Below are 10,434 nucleotides of genomic sequence, written 5' to 3' on the forward strand. Positions count from 1 at the left end.
GAGGGGGAGGGGGAGGTGCAAGTGCGAGCGTCCTTCTACCCAAACGCTAAGTGCTGGGGCTCCTTAGGGACAGATCCAGCCTCTTTCCTCTGTATTTTTCTCATTCTGTCCCATGAAACAATCTACCCGCTGTTGGATCCAAATAAACGTCTTTAGATGAGCATGTGGCCTCCTTTCTGGGCCTGAGATCTGGACGGCCCAGTGGGGTGTCTGCTGGGCTCTTCGTGCCCCCGTGGTCCCTCCGGGCCCTTCCCCAGCTGCCCCCTCTGCCAACCTCCCCACCCTGGTGGCCACCCAACCTGATACTCAAATAAAACCAAACCAGCTGTCCTGCTGGCCCACACCCTCCACGGCCCTGCCAGTCGGGGCGCTGCCTCCAGATGAACTAAGTACCCTGATGGGGCCTGCGTCCCGCCACCTCCACTGTCACCAGCCAGTCCCAGCCACCATCACTTCTCCCTGGAACTACCCCACTGCTTCCTAACCCGTAACCTTGCTTCCACTCTTAGGCCCCACTGTAGGGTGGCTGAAAACACAGCATAAATGGAATCCCATCACCTTTCTGTTTAAAGCCCTCCTGTGGCCTCCCACTCTCAAGAGGACGGCTGCCCTCCCCATCTGCCCCTGCACCTCATTTCATCTCCTGTGTTCTGCTTATCAAACACGCAGAGCCTTCCCGGCTCACAGCCAGCAGGCACACCGGCATCCTTCCTCGGAGCACCCTTTCCCAGCTCTCTGATTCGCTGGCTGCTCATCTTTCAGATCTCAGACCCACCGTCACCTCCTCCGAGAAGCCTCCCTTACAGGGTCCCTGAGTCCCCTCAAACAGCAGCTGTCTATTTCCTTCATAGCCTTTTCCACCATCTGTCACTATACTCTTTGTTTTCTGTTTCTCTCTCTGCCCCACTAGCATGCACACTCCCTGAGAAGGTCCTTGCTTGTCACATTTTCTGTCTAGAAGAGTGACTGGCACCTCGTAGACCCTCAACCGCTATTTGCTGAAAACATAACTAAGCAAGGTCTCGTGGGCTTGAAAGTTCATGGGGTGTTTAATGCACCTACAGGGCAGCAGATAAAGCACAAGAGTGGGTGCATTCAGAAAGGAGGCTATAGAGGGAAGTTTGAAGAAACAAAGACAAAGCAACACAGATCAAGGCCTTTGGTTTTCACTGTTTTCAGTTACCCTCACTGTCTGGGTGCCTATTGCACATGGGGCCTCTGCATAGGTCACTGGGACACGGCGGTGAGCAGCGCCCCGGTGCCCTAATAGACGGTGATTCCGAGTTAGGAGAGGATGGCAGGCCTGAGTCTTGGGATGGAGTGGGGAAGCATAGAAAGGCTTTTCACTGTGGGCAATCTCCACATGGACAGCGTAGGTGGGTAGGAGTTTGCCGAGGAAGGGAGTTGGGCGAGGGGTGGGGAAAGGCAGGAGCTGAAGGGAGCTGACAGCGTCCCGTCCCGAGTGGAGCAGACAGGAGGGACCTGGGGCGGGAGGTCGGTGCAGGGGAACTGTCCAGTGGAAAGGCTGGGAGGTTAACAGCTTTTCACCAAACTTTCCTCCAAGAATTCTTCTCTCTCCTCCAACATTCCCGTCTCGCTCTGCTTTCTCCCAAGCTCAGTCTCCATACACACACACTTTGAGATCTGACCCCCAGCTGATACTCACTTCTCCCCAGTCGACATTTTTGGGCGGCAGAGGGTAGTGTGAGGTGATATCATAAGCTATTTCTTCCATGAACCATTTGAAACTTTTGCAGTTGTGATCTTCTCGAAATTTCTTCAGCTCTGATATATCCCCATATGGTAATGCCTTTGATTCAGGGCGACTGGCATAAAAGTAGTCTTTATACTCATCCCACCAGACCTCTACAACTCTGACGTAGTTCTGGGAAAAAGAAAATTAACGTCATTATAAAAACCAAAAATATTTGTACTGTCATAAACAGCCTCTCTTCGACATATGAAATATGACCAACATACGACAAATTCATTTCAATAGGACCCGATACTTAATTACACAAATGCAAGTGAGCTCGTGACTCTGACACGTCACTGTCATGCATGTGCAACCAGAGTGATGGACACAGAATCTGGTGTCACTGTGCCGAAGGTCCCATACTCTAAGATGATACATTCTTTTTTTTGTGGTATGCGGGCCTCTCACTGTTGTGGCCTCTCCCGCTGCAGAGCACAGGCTCCGGACGCGCAGGCTCAGCAGCCACGGCTCACGGGCCCAGCCGCTCTGCGGCATGTGGGATCTTCCCGGACCGGGGCACGAACCCGTGTTCCCTGCATCGGCAGGCGGACTCTCAACCACTGCGCCACCAGGGAAGCCCTAAGATAATACATTCTTTCCTGCTGTTGGAGCTGAGCGCAGAGGGTTGGTGAGAGAGGCTGGCTGGCTGGCACTGGGCACCCCCCGACCCCTGAACAATCTCCTCTCTGAGGACCATGCTGCTGGCACGTGCGGGGGGAGGGGTCTCCCATCAGAAACCACTGGGAAAAACAACAAACACATTTCTGAAAGTGGCTCTGCCCATCTTGTAACAGCTATACCTGAACCACTGCACTGTAGCCCAGAATTAAGTGGATATTTTCCCCATGGGATGCATTCTGAAAAGCAACTAAAGAACAATCATGTAAGTTGACGTGTGAGAACTCACAAAGATCTAACTTCTACTGTTTCACTGAACGAGCACTCGTAGGTGTGAATCGATGCGATGGACGCAGCACAGACCCAGCGAGACCCTTGCGCTTGGACATCACGGGGCAGCAAACTTTGTAAAGGGCCCAGGAGTCAAGTCTTCTCAGCTGGGTGGCCATCCAGTTTCTGTTGCAACTACTCACCTCTGCTGCTACAGTGAGAAAGCAGCACAGGGAACACGTGAACAAATGGCAGAGCTGGGTTCCGACACAACTTTATTTACTGAAGAAGGCTGGGTTTGGCCCGCTGGCCGCAGAGCAGGAACATCTAGTGTTCAGATTAAATTTTCTCTTGGCTACAAGATAACTATCAAAAGGGTGCACACCTGGCCGTGGGCATGTTTCTGCAAAAGCCCGTGGGCTCAAAAAGTTTTAAGCCGCAGCCTCCTAAAAGAACACAACATTATTGCTAAATATTTTGAATTCTTGCAAAGCCACCCAGAGTTAGACACAGTCCCTGTCTTCCAGGTAGTCGTGAACGTGAAGAATTAAGTGCACACGCATAAGGTTACGGCAACAAAAAGGAGGAGCATTTAATTGTTTGGGATGGAGGACGGCTCAGTCCTGAAGGAGCGGTCAGCCAGGCGGGACTGGGCCCTGGGGCAAAGAGCAGTGCAAATATATGACAGATCACGGTGCATGTGGTGTCCTGAAAGAGGTCTATCACCATAGCTGGAATGCGGGATTCACTGACAGAAAAGCTGCCTTCCTCCTTTTAAGATGAGGATAATTAAGAAGTTAATCGGTGCAAAGTATTTAGATTTGTACACACTAAGCACTCACAAAGTGGGAGCTATTAATGATACTACTGATCCTTTCCAAGGGCTATGCACGTCACCTATTAGCTGACGGCCATCCGAAGGCAGGCAGCAGACATCAGATTCAGATTTGAGGGGAATAACCGGGGCAGGGCGTGGAGGTAGCCTGAGGGGTGGGATGGAGGGTAGAGAGCCGCCTCTGAGGGAAAGTTAAAAGCTCCAGTCTGAAGAGGCCAAGTCTGAAACATCTGAGGGCCATCTAAGAGGAGGGTTCTAGGGACCTCCCTGGAGGTCCAGTGGTTAGGACTCCGCACTTTAGCTGCCAAGGGCTCGGGTTCGATCCCTGGTCAGGGAACTAAGATCCTGCATGCCACGTGGTGCCACCAAAAAAAAAAAAAAAAAAAAAAAAGGGGGAGGTCTGAAGAGGCCAAGTCTGAAACATCTGAGGGCCATCTAAGAGGAGGGTTCTAGGGACCTCCCTGGAGGTCCAGTGGTTAGGACTCCGCACTTTAGCTGCCAAGGGCTCGGGTTCGATCCCTGGTCAGGGAACTAAGATCCTGCATGCCACGTGGTGCCACCAAAAAAAAAAAAAAAAAAAAAAAAAGAGAGCGAGAGAGAGGTGTTCTCTAAGACAGCTGACTGTAAAGGTCTGCAGCTCAGAGAAGACCACCGGCTGGAGAAACAGCCCTGGAGGGTGGAGGGGACGCGCAGAAGCAGAGGACAGAAGGCGCTGGTGAAGGCTGTGTTTGCTGGTTAATCTGACAGTGTTGAGTGTTTCCCTCTTGTCTCTTTTCCGTTTCCTTGTAGCACCGGCCTTCCTGAACCGACCTGACTTTCCATCAGTTCTTCGTGGTTGTGGGGAGGGTTCCAAGGGCGGCTGTCTTCCTGCAACGCCATCGGCCCAGTGTTAACTGGCTGCTGTCTCTGTCTTACTGTGGAGATTTAAATCTCGTCCCCTGTCCTAGTGGGGCTCCATTTGGCCACTTCTAAAAAAATTTGGTCGGTTAGAGGGCTGTGTTGGTTCTTAAAGCCTAGTCTCTGCTTCTGTTATCTATTCGCTTTGGGGAACGGTCCTGAGTTGCATCCGTAGCCAAAAATAGACTTCCTTCTGCTTTTGACTTGGTTAAGGGCTCCAGAAAATGAAAGACACCACAGTCATATGCTCTTAGAGTCTATGAAAGCCACCCAAACAAAGGGCTTCTAAGTTGTTCCATCAAAGAGAGAGGCCATCGTCCTGCCAGCATTGGGGCTGTGGCCTCTGTGTGAAGCTCTCCTGGTCTGTCCCTGGTTTGAGGGACAAAAGTTATTCATTCACCTTTTGCAAGCACTGTTGAAAAATGTGATTTTGTTTACTACACAAACTTCTATTATAATTACTTTACTTTTCCAAAACCAAACAAAAATAGTGTTTCACTCACGTGTGAATAATAGACGTTGGTTCCCTTTCAATGACTTTCCTACACAGTGTCAGGTTTTAAAAATTTGAGTTATTTTATTTTATTTTTTTGCGGTATGCGGGCCTCTCACTGTTGTGGCCTCTCCCGTTGCGGAGCAATAGGCTGCGGACGCGCAGGCTCAGCGGCCACGGCTCACGGGCCCAGCTGCTCCGCGGCACGTGGGATCTTCCCGGACTGGGGCGCGAACCCGTGTCCCCTGCATCGGCAGGCGGACTCTCAACCACTGCGCCACCAGGGAAGCCCTGAGTTACCATTTTTTTAGAAAAGTTTTTTACTGAAGTATAGTTGATTTACAATGTTGTGCTACTTTCAGGTGTACAGCAAAGTGAATCAGTTATACATATATTTCCACTCTTTCTTTTAGATTCTTTTCCCATATAGGCCATTACAGAATATTGAGTGGAGTTCTAAAATCTGAGATATCTTGACGGAGAACATTCAATACCATTCAATAATGGAATTCTAATCAGAGTGGGATACAAGGAATAATCCTAGAAAACAATAAGAAGTTTCACGAATAAGATTAGTCTAAGTGAAAAGTGAGAAACAGCGTGAGCTCTTCAAAGATGTCGCCCGGCCAGCGAGCTGACATTACGTGGCCACGTGGCACATACGTGTTAGCTCCCTAGCCTTCCCACTTTTAACCGAAAGACTCACCTTTAGGGTAGGAGAAGACCCGACATAGACAGGCGGAGGGTTCCCCTGCCAGCCCTCAAGACGGTAGATGTGCCCGACACGGGAACAAGGGACAAACAGTAACTTGCCACCGCACTGCCAGATCTGTCAGGAAAGACACACGTGGCAGCTGTCTCAAACGCCCAATCTGTCCTGTAAACGTAAACCTAAAATCTAAATTAGACACAGGGTCTGCGGGGAATTCACCAGCTAAACAGATCCTATGATAACTTCTTGTTTCTCAAGCTCACATACTAACAAAGAGGCCGCTGGGGAACGCAGGCGCACAGGGCACCCAGGGGCCCGCCCTGAGCCCCTGAAGAGCCACGCAGACTCCTGCGTCCTAATGCGCACTTCGTCTCTCCCGGCGCTAACACGCTTCCTCCCGCCTGGGGGGACTGTTACCATAACCGCCTAACCTGCGGCTCCTTCGCCTCTGCTTGCCTCTACTCAGGCTCCCTTATTTATAGCAGGAGATAAGGCTGCTGAAGGGCAGCTCTGGGTCGTGCTCTCCCCGGCTTAGTCTCTCCGATGGGTCTCCACTGCCTGTCAGATTAAGCAACAGTCTCTCAGCTCAGCACTGAAGGCTCTCCTCACTGTGGACCTGGCGCCCCTGCCCACGCCATCTTCCTGGACGCCCGTCAGATTCACGCTGTCAGCTTCTGCCAGACGGTGGGCCCCATGCCCGCCCTGCACCTTTCCCCGTTCTACCCCCCTTAGCTCGGCCCGTCTTCCTCGTTCTGCCTCGAAAACATCCTCCAGCATGATGCTGCCCCTGAATCACACCACCTGAATGTCGGTCTACCTTCTGATCGTACTACGAATTTAAGCATAATTCTCATCTCTCATCGGCTGTAAGTTCCTTGACAATGAGGACCGAGCTCCTCCTCTTCGGTCCCTCAGAGTGCTGAGCACCGGACATTTAAGACAAGAGGTAATGCCTATGTGTTCAGCTCACACTGGAAAATACTTCTTTCTTTCGGGAAGTGGCGGGGGGCACGGGTGGGTGGGTACTGCAGGAAGGCAGCTCCAGGGTCAGTGTGAGGACACACGATCACTGTTGGGGTCTACCTCTGTCCTGAAGCATCCTGTCCTGCGGTGATGAAGGGGAGCTTCAGCAGTGGGTGGTCAAACGGAACCCCACACCTGCTGATTCCCACAAGGGCTCCTATCACAAAAGGCTCCGAGGTACAGAAAGCCTTTGGGGGTGGGGCTGGAGGGGAAGGAGAGGAGGTATTTTTACTTCCGAAGCTCGCTGGCTTCCATTTTTAGCTGAGCCAAGTACGTATGTAGTAAGTTTGGAGCTTGCATTTTTGCCTTATTTTTCCAAAAAGGCAAATATTTTTGTTAGTCTTTCCTTATAGTTTAGAGAAATGCAATAAACAGGTTTTTTGTTCTTTTTTTTCCCCAAAGAAACCAGCCTTATCTGAAAGTCACAAGTATCCATAACTGCTCAGAAAACTGCATTTGTTTCAAAGAAATGTTACCTTGTATGAGATCTCAAAGTTTTCACCACCCCAAATCTGGAGGCCTGGATCGTAGAGACCCAGCTCGAAGAAAAAGTCTCGTTCAATGGCGAATAATCCTCCAGCCATGGCTGGGGACCTAAGAAAAAGAAACGCTGAAATAACTTTTAAAGACAAACCCCCAATACCCCTTCAACAACAGATAACAAGCCTTTATGGAATACAGTATAAGTAGTGCATAGAAGAGACAAAACTGATGGCCAAACATTAAGAAATTATAAAGCCTTCATGAAACAATCTGTTCATAATTCCTTATGAATTTACTATAATTTCTAACTGAAATCCTGTTATAGTTCGTTACAAATTAGAGCATGACATCCTTTCGCCATTAGAGGGCGCCTTGGTTCCTTTGTTTATTTAAAAATTAAGCCTTGAGAGTTAGTTAAAATAGAATTTTCTCTTTCACTCCTAAAAATACTGAGCCATACAGCCGTGGTCTGCTAAATGTTCCTGAAATGATTTATGAGTCATTCTGGGATGAGTGAAACCATACACCATGGAAGTAGTCTCTCATTTTTTAATTTTATAGCTCAGTGGTTTGCCAAATAAGGGTGTAAATCATGGTAGAACAGCCATGGTTCATTCAGAGTTTGCAAATATAGCACAGAAATGACACAGGAGCATTAGACACAGCTATTTACTGCGTCAGGAGGCAGGGCTGCCAAAGAGTGATCTGTGGTCCTTCTTGAGTGGGACCTTGAATTAGGTTCTTTTTAGGGAAAAGAGAAAAAAAGACTTGATAGCTTTTTAGGGCAAGCCACTCCCACTGTTAGGAATAATTTTCACCCCGTTCCCCCTTCCCCTGGCAACAATGAATTATCACTGCATTCGATTCTTAGGTAGACCCCTCCATTAGAGCCTCTTCATCAGCACACCTGATATTCAGTCTATCACCAATTCCTACTGATACTACCATCAACACACATCTTGAATCCACTTCTTTCCAGCGTCACTGCTGCTATCGTAGACCAGGCACAGGAACCCCGACTGTGTCCTCTGCTCTCTTCTGCCCCACCCAGGCCCCAGCAGGCAGCAGGCAATGCCTCTGTGCTCTGCCCGACCCCCTCCTGTCCTAGGGTCCTGGCTATGCGGCAGTCTCCTGAACGGTCCTCCCTCCTCCTCCACAGGGCAGACTCATCCCTCAGGGCTCGGCCTCAGCGTCGCTTTCGAGACACTTTCCGTGAGCTTTTCTTCTCACCACTCGTCACACTTGCTGCTCCAGTTATTCGTGCAGTTAACTGTTTAATTTCTGTCTCACCCACTACATGTTAAGTGCCACGAGGGAACACATCTCTTTAAAATTTATCCCCAGAAAATAGCGCCTGGCACATAGTAAGCATTCATTAAATATTAAATAAATAGTGAAGCAAGGGGCTTCCCTGGTGGCGCGGTGGTTGAGAATCCACCTGCCAGTGCAGGGGACACGGTCTGAGCTCTGGGTCCAGGAAGATCCCACATGCCGCAGAGCAACTAAGCCCGTGCGCCACAACTACTGAGCCCACGTGCCACAACTACTGAAGCCCGTGCACCTGGAGCCCATGCTCCGCAACAAGGGAAGCCACTGCAATGAGAAGCCCGCGCACCGCAACGAGGAGTAGCCCCCGCTCGCCACAACTAGAGAAAGCCCGCGCACAGCAACGAAGACCCAGCAAAGCCAAAAATAAATAAATAAATATATTAATTAAAAAGATAATGAAGCAGGAAATATTTTCAATATTAAAGGGAAGTCACATCAGGGGAAAGTCATTCTTTCATAAGGCTTTTCTTCTTAAAGGAGAAACAGCCCTATTGCGTTTTCAGTTATACTTTCAGGCCAAATTTATTTAACTGTCATTTAACATTACTCTATTATAACTATGCCTTTTTGATCTTTAAATATATTCCCACTTATCTCAGTACATATTTGAAAATGTATCTTAACATGAAAACCAGTGAGTAGCTGAAAGAGAAACCTTCCTTAAATTTTTCTACCACATTTAAAAAATTTTCTTTCCTAGCCCATGGGATTAGTAGAAATAGAACTGTAGTTATTAGCCCTTACGTTTTTTCTCCCAGAATTATTTGTGAGTCAGGGTAAGTGGGTAAGCAGAAGATTCCTGGACAATTTTTGAAAAAGAACTTCAAAGAGAAATTTGGAAAATGTCAAATAAAGCTGAAAGTTGTATAATTTCCTTATGTTTGCCATTTCAGTATCCTGGTATCATGACATGCCCAAATCCCACCAGCTTTTTGCATGACGTTGGAGACACCTTCCCCAAATTGAGTTTGAACATCATCAGTAGCGTAACAGTAAGAGAGAGACCAAAAGCAGAACCATAAGATCAGAAAAATAAAATCAGACACATTTAGAAGCCTACATTAGCATTTACGCAAACATTTAATTTGGGGCCACTCTTTTGAAAGATGGTAAAACGTTCCAGTGAAAAGACCAAAGAGAGAGTAGCACAAGTTGTTCTATTTGAAGAGCCACAAGAAGGGAGAAAAAAGGAAGATTTTGGAATGAAGTTTCCTTTTAAATCAAGTGCTCTTCTGAAAATGAAGTAATAAAGGATTCTACGTAACATTTCCCAAAGTCATGTATTTTTATTCATCAGATTTAACTGGGATGAAATTAGTATTTAAGAGTTAGCATATAAAACAAAAGGAAGAAAAAAGAACTCTTGTTACCGTCTTTCATTGTCAACACTACTCGCAAAGCATCAAAGTGGATATAAAACTTGGATCGTAAGCAATGTGCGCATCTTGAACTTACAGAATGACATAATCATCCAAAGGACAAAATTTCATGTCGAGTCTACTAGGACATGATGGCAAAGATTTTCTTTTTTTCACCTGTATTTGGAACTAATGCCATAAAGCGTGCTCACCCCCAAACGGAGTTTGCTTTTAAGGAAAAAGCAACCACAAAGAAGCAAGTGTGACTTTAAACCTCTGAAACAGCACAAAGAAAGAAAGCCTTTCAGAATCTGAGACAGCATCTACAGTTTTAATAACAAGTTTCTGTTTTTTTAGCTTGGCAAGAGGTTAATAGGTTAGCAGCAACTGGAGAAAAGAGAAACAGGTAAGTGATTTAGTGATTACCGATATGGTTCAGTTTTTGTCTTTCTCATTCTCTTCTCTTGAGGGGTCAGAGGCACCCGTTTCCAGAGCATACTCCAATCCCATGCTCCTCGGGCATACCCATCTTCGTCACCACCCCCTTGGGGTACAATTTCATAAGTGTTGCCATTTATGACATCTATAATCGGCACAGTGCAAGTGGTTCTGTATTGTGTTGATGATGGCAGCGAAGATGAAATGCAAGGGCGTGTAGGG

At 47.9% G+C, this 10,434-nt stretch overlaps 1 protein-coding gene across 1 annotated transcript in view; it reads right to left on the reverse strand.

The window, feature by feature from the left end:
• The window catches only part of GALNT7 (polypeptide N-acetylgalactosaminyltransferase 7), a 73,939-nt gene that overhangs the window by 9,088 nt on the left and 54,417 nt on the right, over positions 1–10,434 (reverse strand). Inside the window, exons 8-11 of the mRNA XM_007457384.1 lie at positions 10,201–10,383; positions 7,081–7,198; positions 5,576–5,698; positions 1,667–1,885 (exon numbers count right to left, since the gene is read on the reverse strand). Of these exons, the coding sequence (XP_007457446.1) occupies positions 1,667–1,885; positions 5,576–5,698; positions 7,081–7,198; positions 10,201–10,383 (643 nt within the window). The remainder of the gene's footprint in view (positions 1–1,666; positions 1,886–5,575; positions 5,699–7,080; positions 7,199–10,200; positions 10,384–10,434) is intronic.

This window comes from Lipotes vexillifer, unplaced genomic scaffold, assembly GCF_000442215.2.
Source record: "Lipotes vexillifer unplaced genomic scaffold, Lipotes_vexillifer_v1.1 scaffold668, whole genome shotgun sequence".
Lineage (NCBI taxonomy): Eukaryota > Metazoa > Chordata > Mammalia > Artiodactyla > Lipotidae > Lipotes > Lipotes vexillifer.